Source organism: Magnolia sinica, chromosome 2 (assembly GCF_029962835.1).
Source record: "Magnolia sinica isolate HGM2019 chromosome 2, MsV1, whole genome shotgun sequence".
Taxonomy (NCBI): Eukaryota; Viridiplantae; Streptophyta; class Magnoliopsida; order Magnoliales; family Magnoliaceae; genus Magnolia; species Magnolia sinica.
The window spans coordinates 101,167,077-101,185,925 of record NC_080574.1 but is presented as its reverse complement, the minus strand read 5'-3'; the positions used below and the strand labels follow the sequence as shown (position 1 = coordinate 101,185,925).

Below are 18,849 nucleotides of genomic sequence, written 5' to 3'. Positions count from 1 at the left end.
GCGCCTTGATTATACAAGCATTATAGAGAGCACACCTATTGTCTTTCAACCTTTAATGCGAATTGATAAGCATCATTTAGGATGACGATGGGAAAAAAGGTCACTTGATCTTGAATTGTTTGATGAAGAAGACCACTTAGATACTACAGAATGGTTTGATCCATAGCTTCACTCAACCCAGGATTTTTAGGTGGTGAAAATACTCTTGCACACTAGACTCTATTTGCTGAAGATTATAGAGGCAGTGATGGAGACTCTGTATATGATCCCGTGCTAGGAATCACACTGTTAGTTTCGCCTTCGTCTTTCACATGAAATTAGCTTGGTATGATAGAGATGTGTGTCCATGATGTTTAGCCCTACGAGCCTGACAACATCCTACTCACTTAGATCTTTCAAATTGAAAAATGATCAATTAAATAAAATCTAATTGAGGAATTCCCTATGCTAGCACCTCCATTGAATTTCCCAATTTCCACATGTACCTTTTTCTCTAGTCCGTTCTACTCGCGAATTCATACCCAGACAACTCATCTAATGGCAAGTTTCTGTCTTGATGTAATTGGTCTTTGCTGGGTGCTGGAGGTTGGTTCGTGCTTTTTACTTGCACATGGTCGCAGTTGGCACCGTCTACACCTGTCATCTGTCTCTTCACCTGATTGGTCAATTGATCTATACGAAGTTTCAAGACCATGATTAACTCTTGGCTAGCCTTCCTAGGCTCTGGCCTCTGATACCAAATCTAATGTAAACTAAAAAAGGAAATAACACAAGAAAAAAAATAAAATAGCTTGCTTGAATTCCTTCTCCAAATAAAGACTAACAATGATGAAACTATTCAGAGAACCACCATAAGTTGTTCTTCTTTTTATTTACAAATTCCATTACTAGCCAACTCTTATCCTTTCTAGACTAAGACTTTAGGAAGCAAAAAGGAGGCGTTTATAGTCTTGTTTTGATGATTTTGACACATCTAGAGATACCACAGTACATGGTTGACACACGAATGCGATGGGGCACGTGCATCAAGATTAAGAAATCTCTTATGTTCTAATAAATGATCCATCGTCCCTGTGAACTTATAATTAGTGGCTTAAATCATGGTTTTCAAGGCTCTGTCAAGTTCATCTTTGTGATCCCACACTTTTGGATGTTTTGATTTTCAAAGGTTTTAAATCATTGGATCTTTTGTTTTTTATCATGCTTGATCAACAATCAATGGTCATGATCTATCAAGGGCCCACCATTAGTTCAGCATGGGATTAAAACAAGAGTGGGTAGCCACAAGTTGGAAGGGACATGGTCCATTTGGGTGAATGAATAGATGTGGTATGTGGACTTGTGATGATGTAGGGCATATCAAAATGCACTAAATGGTACTCTCATATTTACAATGGAGCACCAGTACCTTGATTCTCCTATACAGATCTATTCTCAAGTGAACCGTTACCCTGGCAAGCAAGATAGAAAGTGCACATCTAAGCCTGGAGAAAATGATGTCATCAACCGTTAGTCTATAGATTTGGAGGATGGGGCTTTGCTACCATTAAAGCATCTAAAGGGGAGATCGACTAAAGAGAAGGATATGGAAATCAAATAACTTCTCTCATCTTTTAATCTGCGGCACCAAATAGGAGAAACTGTATACTGCATTCAATAACTCAACTTTCTCCATGGCAACAAATAGGAGCAGTTGATATCTTTTTCTAGTTTATTGATTTTCAGACATGCCTTGAATGAAAGTCTGGCTCTAGAAGAAGTCTTCGAGCAGAGACTGTTATCTTATAATCAGAATCTGATATTTTCCAACCGAGTTTCAAGTTTGGAAAAGTAAATTTAGAAAATTATTGATATTGGAGGCAATGTATTGGGCTGATATGTCTTGATTCCATGCCCAATCCATGACTCTGCCTGCCATATAAATGCACACCACCCTTGCAAATGAAACCATAGTTGAAACTCAAAAACTCGATTCAACTTGATGTCCAGCCGGGTCAGGTTGAATCGAAGGTTTGACCTAACTCAACTTGGTATTTTAATAGTTATAAATTAAAATACTGGGAAATTTTGTAAATATTTAAATTAGATAGAATGAGCGTAAGAGGAAAAAAATGGGTAATCTGACAGAAACAACAGAGTTGCCAAGTGCCTATTACCTTTGGCAGAGGTTGTGGGTTCAATTCCGTCACTTGCCTTTTACATTTACTAATGGTAACACTGTGACTCATTGCCAAACAAGGTCGGGCATTTTTCCATTGTAACCATCCCAAGTTTGATCTTGCACTTTAGACCCTGAATTTGGGTTCAATATACAACTGTGGCTCACCCTTGCAAATAAAACCATACTACAAAAATCTCGACCTATGTTCAGCCAGGTCAGGTTCACTCAAAGGCTTGACCCGACACAATTCAATGTTTAATAGTTAGGTCGTGGGTTGGATTTCCTCCAACTTTTAGATTTTAGTAACCATAACACTGCAACTCATCAGTGAAAGTTGTGTGTTGAGTCTACTATGTGATTGAGTTGACTTGAGTCTTCCCAAGCCAGGATTGGGTCACAGCTAGGACCTAGTTTCCGATGACTTACTCGAAATCTCGCCGAGTCAAGTTGACTCGGTCAAGTTTCAAGTAGAGTCAGCAAGTTTTAGAACTTTGAACAAAATCTCTTGAGCTTTATAATTATTTGATTATCTGTAGAAGAGTATCACAAACATTCATGTATTGGTTACTTCTAATTTTTAATTGCCTTTATAATCGACATCTGAAATGACAACCAATATCATGTTCAATCCTAGATAGCTTGCTTCTCTTCTTTTTCATTTTATTTCAGATGTCAAGGGTGTCTTCTGTGCATCTTACAATGAAAGAAACCATATCTCTTGCTGCTGCTGCTCTGAGTGTGGGTCATGGGCGCTGGACAAAAAAAAAACTGAAAATTCAGGGCCCAACACTAGCAGACCTCAAACTTGCAATTGCAAGATTGCTGTATTAATTATGTTGTATACATCATTTCAACCAATTACCAGTGTCCTTCCCAGGTTTTTGGTGGCTGGGAAGGTGATTGATTCCCTTCGAGGGATAAGTTGCTACTACGGATGCTACGCTGTTGATTGGTGATACCTCTAGCCAAAGTTGTCGGCAATGAACTTGATTCAGCTGGTTTCCCATCAAATGGAGAAGTTAGCTTGACAAGCTTAGGCTGAAACCACCTTTTCAGGGCAAGGCCACTTATTCTGATTTTCCCAAGCGATTCTTTTCCTTGATAGGGTACTCCCAACCTCCTTAGCAAAGCACTGACTGCCTGACCAACCCTGCTCACCAAATAATCGTGCATCCCCAATATGTTATGCATGGGTGTGCATGAGATCAAAGACAGACCAAGGAAATTAGTGACAATTATGGTACTCATAGTCATGAATTAATGGATCATCAAAGAAAATAAATAAATTTGCTTCCAAAGGGAATTGCATGCACAACCAAACCAGGATAGGAAGATACAAATAGATTCTAGCTTACATGATGGTTGAGAATGGTTACAGATATGGTAAGAAACTTGGCAAAATATCATGAACTTTTGCACCCTAGAAAGGGGAATTATTGGGTCATCAGCCTCAAAACTAAGTCACCAATTTCTCACATGTGAGACACAAGGTTAGGTGATCAAAATTTCTGCCGCAGCCAGCAAGAATGGGGCATTCCCAAAATTCTCCCAGATTGGAAGATCCTAACCCCTCAATCAATGGCCTAAAAAAGGTTCTTGTGAAACTTTATAGGTACGGTCAAATTCTTTGGGAAAAAAAGTGAAAGATCAACAATCTCTTTCTCCTTAAGATACTCAGTGCTGGCCAAACCAAACTGTAAATTAGCAGAGTATGGGAATTGTCGCATCCTCGGTGCTGGCCAAACCAAACTGTAAATTTGCAAAGTGTCAGGACCCAACAATCTCCTTTCTCCTTAAAATACTTTTCCACATCCAGTCTAGTTGGCATTGGAAAACAATAGAAACAATTACTTAATTTGAGCAATCAATTCCAAGCTTTGAAGTCATCATGGAAGCAGGAGAGAGCAAAGGTGCCAGATCATTTTCCATATAAAAGAGCACATCAGTAGACCATCCAATCTAGATATAAAAGGTAAAAATATATAGCGCATAGACAGACCTGTAATATTAATATAAACATAGCATAAGACATATACTATGTATCTATAGTCGTGCAATATTATATGCAATTCATGTATGAACAAATGGCTGTCTTAGGGATAACGGATGTGCTGAATTCATTCATAATGATATATAGGTTAGTCTATACACTAATATGTTCCTTTAGTATTTATTCTTAGGGAAATTATTGCATGTGCTTATTGTGCACCAAAAGTTAGGTTGAACCTCCCACCGTCCAACAATCATGGGTGAGAATCTTGACATGCATTTTGTAACTTTCAAATATTCAAAGTTTCAAATGCTTAAGACCCGTTTGGATGTCACTTGAAAATGATTCTGTCTTAATTGTTTGGAGGGATTTAATGGTTTGGATCTATATCTTAATTATTGCAAATTGAGATTTTCCCTTTTATTCGAGTTTATGTATTTTTGCAGAAAAGTGCAACCAGTGACAAGGTTAGGCCTACCATGGATGATTTCTCTGAGTTACTAAAGAATCAACGTATCTCTAGTGCTCCTTCCACGACTACATTCATGACATTAAGTACAAGTTGTTTTCCAGTCTTCTCCGTCATGGGTCATTGACTCTAGGGCATTGGATCATATGACAAGCTACTCGTGTTAGATTCTGTGATGAATGGATAGCTCACTTGAAGGGTTTTAGTTCAGAGACGTACTATAATGCTGCTTCTTGAAGACAGTTTATGCCTCCCTAAAGGTGCAATAGAGCACCTGCATATCGTCTTCCGAATTCAATCCAGACTAGACCCTCACAGAGTCTGTATCTAGTATCAGTACCAAAATGGTGTCTATCACTAGCTTGCACTACCACATATATAAATTATTGTCTCCGAAAAAAAAAAAAAAGGAAAAGGAAAAAAAGAAAAAAGAAGAGAAACTCGTACAAGATTTGTGTGCGCGTGTTATTAATCCATATAACATCCTGAAAATTTTTTGGATGATGCAACCATAACTGTGTTAACTAGTCACATTTTTTTAATCAATTTGTTTTTTTCCCCAGATAAGGGTAAATTTCTTGAAGTGGAAGCCCCACAGTTTTCATCTGGTGAAGCAGTACCCATACCATATAGAGGTTAAATCTACACTGCCCCTTCCTTTGGTTAGCACACTTCTACAGGAGAACCTACACTTAAAAATCTACTCATGACAAAAGTGGGGAGACAACAAAGCCACTCATAAAGCGCCATCCACCATATTTTCTTCTGAACCCATTGATCCAATCTTTTTTGTATACCTCCTAATTCTCCTAACCTTCCTATTGCTCTCAGGAAGGCAGAAGTACTTATCCCAATCCCATTTCGAATTTTGTTTCTTTTCATTATTTATCTTCCGCGTTTTGTAGATTTTCTTTTTTCTGTCCTTCTTATCTGGTTCCCAAATCATATCGAGAAGCTCTATCCAGATAAAGGGTAGATGCAAGCTATGGAGGATGACACTTGGGAGCTGACCAGTCTTCCAACTAGCAAGCGCGCTGTTGGGCATCAATGGGTGTATATCATTAAAATTTCAACCTGATGATAGGTTGAAAGCTCGTTTAGTTGCTAATGGATATGCACAAACTCTGGGTGTGGATCATACAAAGAATTTCTCCTTAGTTGCCAAGCTCAATTCCATCCACGTTATCTTGTCTATTGCAGTTAATCATTGTCTAGCCCTATACTAGCTTGACGTTAAAAATGCATTCCTACATGAAATCTCACCAAGAGGTAATATATGGAGCAACCACCTGGGTTTTTGCGCAGGGGATTCAGATAAGGTGTACAAGTTGAGGAAGGCAATTTAGAAGTTGAAGCGTTCACCATGTACGCCTTGCGCACCTCATACACCACCACATCTTTTTTCTTGTGCTCATATTGTCTATTTATTGTCTTTTCCAGTGAACCTTGTGTGTACTGATATTATTGTAATATGTGAGGGGCACTTTGTCATTTTCTTTTCACTTAAAGAGACATAAGCAAGGGGATGGGGACATCCAATCCTGAATTCCTCTTTTCTCCTATTTTCTTTTCTCCTCTTTTATCTTCATTTTTCTTCCTCTTTCATTCTCCATATCAATCTACAAAGATAAATTCTAATCTATGGTGGATGAAATATGTCATGTATAAACTAACATTAACTTCAACCATCATGAACTAAAAATCTGTCTCATCCTTGTTCCCCTTTTTTTTTTTTTTATAACTTGTTGGTACAATCAACTCGGCAAGTTAATATTGCTTGATGAACAAAATCTGTTTACAATTGTAACTTTATAACCTCAAAATATATTTGTATGGTAGTTTTCTATATCTAGTTTTTTTTTTTTTTTTTTTTTTTTAAAAAAAAAAAATAACTAAAGCTTTTTGTATCTTGTTGTCTACAAGAATGCCTGATTTATTATTATTATTTTTCCTTCCATTTTAGTCTCTAAACTACAAGCAAGCCTATAATACTTATCATGTTGCTAAGGTGGACCAATTCTCTCAAAGTTATACTTCTCCCGTGCTTATGATTTATCACTTGCAAGTTTTTTTTTTTTTTTTTTTTAACTAAAGCTTTCTGTATCTTGTTGTCTACAAGAATGCCTGATTTATTATTATTATTTTTCCTTCCATTTTAGTCTCTAAACTACAAGCAAGCCTATAATACTTAATCATGTTGCTAAGGTGGACCAATTCTCTCAAAGTTATACTTCTCCCGTGCTTATGATTTATCACTTGCAAGTTGCAACATGTGTCTGCATCATCATCATCAAATTCTCGTCCCAGCTATTTAGGAACCATTTTTTGAGTCCTTTTTTCTTAATTATCTTGAGGCCCTATCCTCAGTATGTGTACAGCCTTCATATCCCTTCTCGCCACTTTGTTCCAAGTCTTTTTGGGTCATCTCCCATTGTCCTTTAAGACCTTCACCCCTCATCAAAGTTCCCAATACAATCAGTTTTCAAAGTGCACTGAAGCTTATAGAAGTTTTGAGTATGAACATGTGTGCACTTGCATAGGGTAATTTAGAATTTTAACCTACAGCATCAACTTCTGACCAGCTATCAGTTTTTTTCTAAAATGGAGTGCTGTCTTGAAGACTCCAAATTAGTCGCATTCGTCTCTAAATAAAATAGTCTACATTCTATAATATATTGGAAATCCTCAAAAAGTGAATCGCGCATTTATCACAAGAGGTGTACAAAATACTGTAAATAATTAACAATAAAAAAAGGAGAGAAGAAGACTGTAAAATAGTTGAGATCTAAAGAGTCATGCTCAATCATCTGCAGCTATATATCCAAAGATGGGAGAGTTTGCTCACCTTCCAGCCAGGTTAACTGCTTTATCTCCTTTAGAGGAGATAATCCGGGTCCTTTCTATCTGTAATAAAATGGATATATTGGGCAATTTCGCACCTGTACAAAATGTAAGACATGAACAGATAATACTGAATTAGGAAAGTATATACAGTAAAGCCATGTCCAAAAGTGAATTGCAAACAAATAAGCAAATCAGGGCATTCAAACTCGGAGCTTGTAGAAGTAAATCATTTTGGTTGAGACCCAACTATGAGATCATGAAAAATTGTTGGGCTTAACGAACAACCCAAACAAAAAGATATTTTGTTAAATCACTATGTCATTGATTAACAGCACCAAAAGATTTAGTTTTGTAAAACCTAACCCGAGTTCATGTGTGTGCATGTGTGTGTGTAAGTATGCATTTCGTTTCTCTTGATCCCGCGGTCCTACTGGTCGAATCTCGGCGACCCGCAACCCTCGGATAGTGTTTGTGGTTATCCTTAAGTCTGGTCATGTAGACCCGACTTGGATCGAGCCGAAACCTATGTTATCTTGTTCGCATCGTTATTGCGGTTCCGATGACGCGTCTTGTGCATCCATCCAACGTGTAGATCATAAGTTGTGTGCATTTCATTTTCTAGCCCTTGATCATGGTCATGTGGCCCACCTAGGGATGGTATGCACGGGTTTCTATGTTGGTCCCATCTCTTGGCACCAATTTCCAACACACACTACACGCACACTACCTAAAACCCTATTCCTACACCACCTATCTCTAAAACACCACCCAAAGACCTAGAAAGCCTACTAACCCTACAACATTGTTTCTAACCCCCTATTTCAATCATGACCCTTCTCTAGCCAAGGCAAGAAAGAAATGATTGCCAGGCTTAAAACCTTATCTCTCTCTCTCTTCACTCCCCGTCATTTCCTCCCTTTCTCATTCCCATTTCCTCCTTAGCAAGAGAGGGTGGGACGTCCCCACCTAGCCATCCCATTCTAGCCCCTTTCACCTCAAATTCCTCTCAATCCAACCATCTATACCCCATCTCACCCATTAATATATCATCCTTGGAGCACTAGAAGCTAGGTGATACAAGTTTGAAAGAGATCTAAGGTGGGTGTACTTTTAGGATGTAGGATTTTCAATTCCATGTTCTAGATCTATTATTTCTTTCATATGGGAAGTGTAGGACGCACCAATCCATGGTGGAGATCCTACACTACCCCTTAGATGTGGCTAAATGGCCTATTTCATGCATGCATATCCCATGCAAGGGATTTTCCCCTTATGGGCCCCATCATGGAGGACTCCTCGGATTTCATTGCATGATAGGTCATCTAGACCTAAGAATCATGGTTGGGATGACATCCCAACCATTGATCTTGATTCAAGGACATGCATGTGGTTGATCTATGTTGTAACATGTGAATTAATGAAATGTGTGATGTGATTGATGAAGGGGAGGGCCTCAATGTGGCGGAGCCCCTCCTCTTGTGGCCGATCCTTTATTTTTCTTTGATGTTAGCATTCTGATCATGCGTGTGTGGCCCACCTTGTGGACCAACAAAAAAATCCAGACTATCCATAGAGGTTGGACGCCTATGGTAGTCCATCCTTAGACATGTGGCCCCAAAATCCACCTAAATGGGGCACATTCAAGGGGTTCTTGATGATGGGGAAGGTCTGGACATTTGTGGGGCCCACTAGGGTGGTCCACAATATGATTTTCTGGGGTTAAATCCCATTGTATATGACGTCTATATTTAATTCCTTTCAATTACATGTTGCTGTCCAGAACTGTCTGGACAGATTTTTGGGCCAACTTGAGGCCATAATTTGGGTGTTTTGGTGGGGAGTTTTGTACTAAGTAATATATGATTTTTGAAGTTGTATGTCCCACCTTTGAGCATGCCAAATTTCAGCCTCAACTGACCTCATTTGGATCCCCAAAAGAGTGGGCCAATATGGGTACCTTGCTGGATTTTCTGCTGTAATTCCAGCAACATTGCAGTCTGGAAACTTGAAAATATAAAATAATTTTTGAATAGGTGGGCCACTTTGGTGGACCCTACCTTGTACTATACATATGTGGGGATGTTGAAATCAATTTTTCCCAATTTTTGGAGACCCTGGGCCCACCCCTTTTGGGTGCTCAATTAGGGTCTGTTCAGAATTCTGCACTTAGCAGGTTCTCTGGACAGCTTGTATTGCTTAATTTAATTAAAATATTTCTGATTATCCAAAAATCCTAAAATTTTGCAGAAGTGTGGCCCACCCATGGTAGGACCTACTTGCCGAGTTTCAGGGTCAAAGGACCTCTGTACCGATTGTGGTGCGGGCTGGACCAGCCCACTAGGCTGGGACGCCTAGGGTAGGGCGTCCAGCCTTGGTTGGCCGTCCACCCCACCTTGTACGCCCACCTTGATGCACTTGTTTCACCCACCGTCCATCTAATTGTGGTTCATGTGGGACATGGCCATCTCCCTCAGTGGCATCCATTTTTGGGACCCTTTTGGATGTGTTTTGGGCCAATTGCCCAGGCCCATAGCACTTTTCACCCTTTGGACGCCCAGCCCCATTGAACCACTACTGGACTTTCAGTCTAGTAGCATGGCCCCCCTTATTTATGTATGAAATTCAGTCCTTCCCTCTGGTGGGACCTACAGAGATATATGTGGGCCATCAAGGAACTCATACTGAACCCTTTATGAATATTGTTGGGCTGCAGCAGGCCCAGAATATGGGTGGGCTGGAATTTCAACATAAGGTCCAAACTTGCTACCCATAAGTGCCTGTTTTGGGGTAGCATGGCCCACCCGATTTGGGGTTGTTTACACACATATCTTGCCCCATTTCCGATCATGCCTTGGGCTTAATTAATTCGTAAGTTGGGCTTAGTTGGATCAATGTACATATTTAATTGTAGGATTCTATAGGTCCAGTTGGGCTGGAACTTTCCAGATAGGGCCATTGGACCTTTGGGCCTATATTTACTATGCTATTGTGATGAGTTTATGGGCCAACATACACTAATAGTTGGGCCCTTGGTTGCCCACTAAGTTAACCACATGGGCCAAGATGTGTGGCCCAATTCACTTGTTTTAAACATGAGAATTTGCCCATATGGTTGGAATACCGGACTGCCCACTAGGCCTACCACAATATGTGGGTTTGTAACCTTTTTGGTTGGGCCCAAAACTTACTTAGGGGTCCATAATGTTGCCTATTAGTTGGGTCATGTATATTGCCCACTAGGCCCACAGATTGTTTCAGGCCTTGGACCTTGATTCGCTCGAGTAGTAGCGGGCTACCTTTTGGGACCCAGTTGAGGTTGGATGTCCTCCTTGGTTGCCCTAAGGTAAGCCCATAGGGTGGTTATAGGTGGTTGAAGGCCCACCTGGACCCTTGTTAGGACTGCTTCTTCCCTTGGGCTTATATGGCCTGTCTTAGCTTGTGGGCTACCCCAGAGTGTTGGGCCCCCACTAGAGAATAATCCCATAGTAAATTGTCTAAGTACCGTGACTTGTTCCCCTCCTTAGGAAGGAGGAGTATACATGTTAAGTCTGCATCGCCGTATGGCGCATCCGCATGACCCATGTGCATCATAGTGTGACTGGATTGCATTTGTGCGTGGTCATAGAGATGATATGGCAAAGGGATGGAGTTTCCCTCTTATGTACATCCAGTGCTTGGAGCTGGTGCATGATCTATATGCGTGACTCATGCATTGGCATCGCATTTCATGTCAGTATCGCCCTTGCTTCATCATTGCCTTGCCTCCACAGGGACATTCGTGGATGGCCGTATTTATGGACACCGAAAATATATTATCTTGAGCATTTGGGGCACGTTGGATATCCCTAAGTAAAAGCCCTTAAACCTTCAAGGTACCTGGAAGACGCCTCAACGCCGTGACCGAGTGGAAACCATGAGCGCCCGAGTGTCTTACACCGATAGACTGCGTCTCCCACTGTCGTGTAGTTGGTTGAGATGGGATGTGGCCTTATCCACCTGAGTGAGAGAGCATTGCTAGGCTGAGTCTGACCAGCTCGTAAATGGGTCCGCTACCGTCGAGCCTCGTTGGTTATTGGCTGTCCATAGGCAGGTAGTGTGGTCTCTTACGCTCGCCTGACTGTGCGGCTTGGAGAGCGATAGTCATCCTGCAGTGCATTAGACCCCGGCGGTACTCCTTGTGATGGAAACGTATTAGACACGTGGACTGGTTATGAGCATTGGCATCTCCTTGCATTTGCATAGCCTTGGTATGGCTTCTTGCATTCTTGGCAGCCTTGGTAGGCTTGTGGCACTGGCACTGATCATATTTCCTTTCTGCATTCCTTATTATTCTTCTGTGCACCATTATCACACACTTTCACCACCCTCTAAGTTTTCTATAAGCTTATGCACGATTGACGCGTGCAGGAGATCCTAGGTCAGCGTCTTAGCAGCGGAGCTTGGATAGGTGTTGAGCCGAGGACCCCAGTGTTGCAGATCTTCTTCCTTCTTCTTTTGTCATCAGATGTATTTCCTTTTAGCATTGTATCTAAAATTCAAATTTATAGTGGATTTTGCTGTGTGTTCCTTTGTTATTTCTGAGAGTTACTTGTTGTGATCTTGGGTATGCTCGTATTGGAATAGATATACGGTTATGAAAATCCTCCTTGTATGATCCCAGGATCGGAACCTGCCCCAGGAGTCGAGAATGGGGTACTACGGAGGCTGTTGCGTCCAGAACCGGATATCAGGTTCCTTGTGAGTCTGGTTACCGAATTTGGGGCGTGACAGGAGTTGATATTAGAACATAGCAAGTAATTCTGGAATAACTTGGGATAACATCGTATATCTGCTGCGAGCCTAGGACAAGTAGTGTCCCGAGGACCTTCCTTTCGTTTGAGCCTGCAATATTTTAACCTTATATGTCGTCGTCCTTATTTTCTGTAGATGATGCCGCCTAAGCGGGGCGCTCGTGGCCGTGGTGCTTCGTGGTGTCCCTGGTCATGGTTCTCATCCTGCTTCGACGACCTGTGCTCCCCGAGTGCACTCCGTTCCCGTCTTAGAGGATCCGATTCCTGAGGTTCCGTTTCAGCCTCCTGTTGCGCCTGTTCCCCCAGTTGCTCCTGTTCCCCTGCCGCTTCCCCATCTGAGCATGCTGTTCCGGTTACAGAGGCTCCCGCTCCATTAATCGCACCCATGCCTCTGCCCGAGGCGAGTGTCGCTCCTGCTTTCCCGACAGTGCCAATCGGTGCCGAGCATTTTCAGCAGTTGATGCAGCTTGTCGCTGCTGTGTTGCAGACTCGTGAGCCTGCAGCTGTTCCAGTTTTTTAGCAGAGCGATTTGCCGCGCTAGCGCTATTTTCAGAGAGTTTAGGCAGCACGACCCTCCGAGATTCAGGGGTGAGTCAGACCCATCTACCGTCGAGGCATGGCGCACTGAGATCGGGAGGATTTTCGACACTATGCAGTGTCCAGCTGATCAGAGAGTTTCCCTTGCTACCTTCCTTCTTCAGGACGAGGCCTGTCATTGGTGGTCATCAGTATTGAGGATGGTCGGGCCTCAGTTTGTTTGGACTTGGGAGGAATTTGTGGTCCGTTTCGACCAGAAGTTCTTCCTCAAGCATGTTCAGGTGCAAAGGGCGATTGAGTTTGAGACCTTAGTTCAGGGTGATATGTCGGTGTCGCAATATGAGGCCTGTTTCTTGGCTTTGTCTAGGTTTGCTCCTCATCTCACCAGTGATGAGAAGATGAGGGCTCACCGTTTTGTGACCAGCTTGCGTCCCGCTCTTCGTAGCCGTGTGGTGGGACATTGCTTGGAGATGTTCGATCAAGTTGTTCATCGAGTGTTGGTTTATGAAGACTGCTTTATGACCCAGAGATTGCGAGAGCAGAGTTCCGGTGGAGACTGGAAGAGGAGAGCACCAGCTGACAATTCCCGACAGCACCATCAGCAGATACGTAGGGGCAGATCCGAGTTTAGGCAGCCTGTAGTTCAAACAGCAGCTTCATCATCATCATCATCAGTGCAGCCAGGCACTCCATCTTTCGGCCCTTTTTCGGGTGTTTACTATGGTTGTGGGCAGACTGGGCATCGGAGGCGTGATTGCCCTAATCCCTTACAGCAGCAGAGGCCACCGCAGTTGCCTCCTCCTCATCCTCCTCAGCGTCAGCAGCAAGCGCAGCTTCCGACTCCCGCTCCTAAGGCTCCTCCCCAACAGTAGAGGCAGCCAGGCAGGCCTCCATAGCAGAGACAACAGCAGCAACAGAGGGGATATGCACCTCCCCAATCTTTGGGACGAGTATACATTGCCGCTTAGCAGGGGTAGACTCCGGATCCGTAGTCTTCCGACTTGTTTCCTTTGCCAGCTCAGGGCAGATTCTATTCCATGCAGCAGGCGCAGGGCCAGGACCCACAGTCATCGACCGGTGGTGTTTCCGAGGGTATTCTTCTTGTTTCTGCTTGCATTGCCCATGTTTTGTTTGATTCCGGCGCTTCTCATTCCTTCGTGGTTGCGCAGTTTTGCCGATCGAACGGTATTCCATCAGAGTCCGCACCTGAGGCCTTTGCAATTCGACTCCCATGGGGAAGTCTGTCGTGTTGAGCCGTTGTTGCCCTTCTTACCCGATGCTAGTGGGCGAGATGTTCCTTCCCCCCGATTTGTTTGTGTTGCTGATGGTGGAGTTCGATGTTATCCTGGGTATGGACTGGCTTGCAGAGTATTATGCCGTCTTGGACTGTGCCGCGAGGACTGTCACGTTTCACATTCCCGGCTTGCCAGTGTTCCAGTTCGTCGCCGAGCCCAGAGGAGAGCCGTTGTCGAGTTTGTTGGCTTGTGTCGTTGAGGATTCTGTGGCAGGGTGTATTGAGCAACTGCCAGTTGTTTGCGAGTACCCAGATGTGTTCCAGGAGATTCCGGGTTTGCCACCACATTGGCAGATTGAGTTTCAGATAGATTTGGTGCCTGGTACTACGCCTATCTCAAAGGCCCCCTACCGGATGCACAGTTGGAGTTGAGGGAACTGCAGGAGCAGTTGGATGAGCTCCGGGAGTTGGGTTTTATTCGTCCCAGCAGTTCGCCTTGGGGAGCCCCAGTATTATTCGTGAAGAAGAAGGATGACTCGTTGCGGCTTTATGTGGATTACCGCGAGCTCAACAGAGTCACTATCAAGAATCGATACCTGCTTCCCCGTATTGATGATCTGTTCGACCAGTTGCTGGGTGCACAGTATTTTTCCAAGATAGACTTGCGCTCCGATTACCATCAGATTTGGGTCCGAGAGGAGGACATTCTGAAGACGGCTTTCCGGATGCGCTATGGTCACTTCGAGTTCCTGGTCATGTCGTTTGAATTGATCAATGCGCCCGCCATATTTATGCAGCTGATGAATGAGGTCTTCTGGCCGTTCCTCGATCAGTTCTTGGTGGTATTCATTGATGATATTCTTGGATATTCGAAGACCCGGGAGGACCATGTTGAGCACTTGCAGATTATGCTAGAAACCCTCCGTGCCCACCAGCTGTATGCGAAGCTAGAGAAGTGCAAGTTTTGGCAGGAGGTGAAGTTCCTCGGTCACATGGTGATCAGGGAGGGTGTCGCTGTGGACCCCTTGAAAGTTGATGCAGTGCGTCAGTGGGGCCAGCCCACGAACGCGTCCGAGATCCGTAGCTTCCTTGGTCTGGCGGGATATTATCATTGGTTTATCGAGGGTTTCTCCCGTACTGCAGCACCGCTGACCTGGTTGACGCGGAATGGCACCGAGTTTGTCTGAAGTGACGTCTGCGAGGAGGCATTTATGGAGTTGAAAAACCGCCTCATGTCCGCTCCTGTTCTCACTCTTCCTGATGGGAGTGAGGGTTTTGTTGTGTTTACCGATGCCTTTAGAGTTGGCTTGGGTGCTGTCTTGATGCAGCACGGGAAGCTAGTGGCGTATGCCTCGTGCTAGCTCAAGATCCATGAGCTGAACTACCTCACCCATGATTTGGAGCTAGCAGTGGTTGTCTTTGCACTGAAGGTGTAGAGACATTATCTATATGGGGTCAGGTTCGAGCTCTTTTCGAATCGTAAGAGCTTGAAGTATTTGTTTTCACAGTCCGAGTTGAACCTGCAGCAGAGGTGTTGGATGGAGCTGTTGAAGGATTATGATTTTGACCTTCAGTACCACCCGGGTAAGGCGAATGTAGTGGAGGACGTGCTCAGCCGTCAGCCACGAGGCCTGATGGCACAAATGATGGTTCGACAGTGGCAGATGCTCGAGGATATTTCAGAGTTTGACTTTGAGTTCGGTCTGCATTCTTCCATTGTTCAGCTTTCGAACTTGTCGATTCAACCCTTTTGGGTGGCTAGGGCGATCGAGGCTCAACAGACGGACGAAGCACTTCAAGAGTACTGAGCAGAGGCCGCATCCGTGGAGCAGTTAGACTGGCAGATTGGTTCCGATGGTAGATTACGCTTCAGAGGCAGATTGTGTGTCCCGGACGTGCTAGAGTTGCGTCATGATCTAATGACCGAGGCACACCAATTGAGACTTACTATTCACCCGGGCTCTACGAAGATGTATCGTGATATGAGAAGGCAGTATTTTTAGTCGGGGATGAAGCGCTAGATAGCAAGTTTTGTGGTCGAGTGTGACACTTGCCAGCATGTCAAGGCCGATCACCAGAGACCCCCTGGTTCCTTGCAACCTTAAGCGTTCCAATGTGGAAGTGGGAGCATGTATCGACAGATTTCATCACAGGGTTACCGAGGACTCAGTGCGGTCACGATATCATCTGGGTTGTCGTTGATCGTCTGACAAAGTCGGCTCATTTCATTTCGATGCGTGCTTCCTGGACTATGGACCGGCTTGCAAAGGTATTCATTGAGGAGATGGTGAGACTGCACGGCATCCCAATTTTGATCGTTTCTAACCGAGACTCTAGATTTATGTCTTAGTTTTGGAGGAGTTTCCAGCAGGCGATGGGGACCTTTTTGCATGTCGGCACCGCTTATCATCTGCAGACAGATGGGCAGACCGAAAGGGTCAATCAGATCCTTAAGGATATGCTCAGAGCCTGTGTGATTAACTTTGCGGGCAGTTGGGACGAGCATTTGCACCTCGCTGAGTTCGCGTACAACAATAGCTATCAGGCGACTATCGGCATGGCTCCTTTTGAGGCACTTTACGGTAGACCGTGCAGATCTCCTAGCTGTTCAACCGAGGTTGGAGAGCATCGTCTCCTAGGTCCCGAGCTTGCGTAGCAGACGTCAGAGGTTATTGATGTTATCAGGCAGAGGATGCGCAGAGCTCAAAGCCGGCAGAAGAGTTTTGCGGATCGTCGGCGTCGACCCCTCGAGTTTGCAGTTGAGGACCTGGTATATTTCAAGGTCTCACCTATGAAAGGCGTGGTTCACTTTGGTGTGAAGGGCAAGCTTGCCCCGAGATTCATTGGACCTTTTGAGATTACCGAGCACGTGGGCGCTATGGCCTATAGGCTTGCCTTACCTCCTGAGCTGTCCACGATCCATGGTGTGTTTCATGTTTCTATGTTGCGGAAGTGTGGGTCGGACACCAATCCTGTGATTGATTGACAGCCACTCAAGGTCCGTGAGGATGCTTCCTACATCGAGCAGCCAATTCATATTCTTGATCGGAAGGAGTAGGTCCTTAGGACTAAGGTCATTCCCTTGGTGAAGGTGTAGTGAGGTCATCATTCGGAGGCCGAGGCATCTTGGGAATGCGAGGTCGAGATTAGAGAGCGTTATCCCCATTTGTTCGTTGATTGATGTATGACACTATGTATGCCTTCTCTTTGAATTGGTGATTGCTATTTATATGATGGTAGTGTTATGCCTTTCATTTTGTCCTAGATTGGTCAATTTCGAGGACGAAATTTCTTTGTTGGTGGGGAGGGTTGTAAAACCCGACCCGAGTTCATGTGTGTGCATGTGTGTGTGTAAGTATGCATTTCATTTCTCTTGGTCCTACGGTCCTACCGGTCGAATCCAGGCGACCCGCCACCCTCAGATAGTGTTTGTGGTTATCCTTAAGTCCGGTCATGTAGACCCGACTCGAATCAAGCTGAAACCTATGCCATCTTGTTCGCATCGTCATTGCGGTTCCGATGACACGTCTTGTGCATCCATCCGACGTGTAGATCATAAGTTGTGTGCATTTCATTTTTTAGCCCTTGATCATGGTCATGTGGCCCACCTAGGGATGGTGTGCACGGGTTTCTATGTTGGTCCCATCTTTTGGCACCAATTTCCAACACACACTACCTAAAACTCTATTCCTACACCACCTATCTCTAAAACACCACCCAAAGACCTAGAAAGTCTACTAACCCTACAACATTGTTTCAAACTCCCTATTTCAATCATGACCTTTCTCTACCCAAGGCAAGAAAGAAATGATTGCTAGGCTTAAAACCTCCCTCTCTCTCTCTCCCCTCCCCCTCTCATTTCCTCCCTTTCTCATTCTCATTTCCTCCTTAGCAAGAGCGGGTGGGACGTCCCCACCTAGCCATCCCATTCCAGCCCCTTTCATCTCAAATTCCTCTCAATCCAACCATCCATACCCCATCTCACCAATTAATACATCATCCTTGGAGCCCTATAAGCTAGGTGAAATAAGTTTGGAAGAGATCTAAGGTGGGTGTACTTCTAGGATGTAGGATTTTCAATTCCATGTTCTAGATCTATTATTTCTTTCATATGGGAAGTTTAGGACCCACCAATCCATGGTGGAGATCCTACACCACCCCTTAGACGTGGCTAAATGGCCTATTTCATGCATGCATATCCCATGCATGGGGTTTTCCCCTTATGGGCCCCATCATGGAGGACTCCTCGGATTTCATTGCATGATAGGTCATCTAGACCTTAGAATCATAGTTGGGATGGCATCCCAACCATTGATCTTGATTATAGGACATGCATGTGGTTGATTTATGTTGTAATATGTGAATTAATGAAATGTGTGGTGTGATTGATGAAGGGGAGGGCCTTAATGTGGCGGAGCCCCTCCTCTTGTGGCCGATCCTTTATTTTTCTTTGATGTTAGCATTTTGATCATGCGTATGTGGCCCACCTTGTGGACCAACAAAAAAATCTAGACCATCCATGGAGGTTGGACGCCCATGGTAGTCCATCCTTAGACATGTGGCCCCAAAATCCACCTAAATGGGGCACATGCAAGGGGTTCTTGAAAATGGGGAAGGTCTGGACATTTGTGGGGCCCACTGGGGTGGTCCGCAACATGATTTTCTGGGGTTAAATTCCATTGTATATGACGTCTACATTTAATTCCTTTCAATTACATGTTGCTGTCCAGAACTGTCTGGACAGATTTTTGGGCCAACTTGAGGCCAGAATTTGGGTGTTTTGGTAGGGAGTTTTGTACTAAGTAATATATGATTTTTGAAGTT

General features: G+C 44.0%; 1 protein-coding gene across 2 annotated transcripts in view; it reads right to left on the bottom strand.

The window, feature by feature from the left end:
• Positions 1–2,666: 2,666 nt before the first annotated feature.
• The window catches only part of LOC131237314 (pentatricopeptide repeat-containing protein MRL1, chloroplastic), a 141,212-nt gene continuing 125,029 nt past the window's right edge, over positions 2,667–18,849 (bottom strand). For both annotated transcript variants that reach the window (XM_058235020.1, XM_058235021.1), the window contains exons 18-20: positions 7,466–7,559; positions 3,024–3,311; positions 2,667–2,913 (exon numbers count right to left, since the gene is read on the bottom strand). In XM_058235020.1, coding sequence (XP_058091003.1) covers positions 2,856–2,913; positions 3,024–3,311; positions 7,466–7,559 — 440 coding nt within the window. In that variant the 3' untranslated portion in view covers positions 2,667–2,855. The remainder of the gene's footprint in view (positions 2,914–3,023; positions 3,312–7,465; positions 7,560–18,849) is intronic.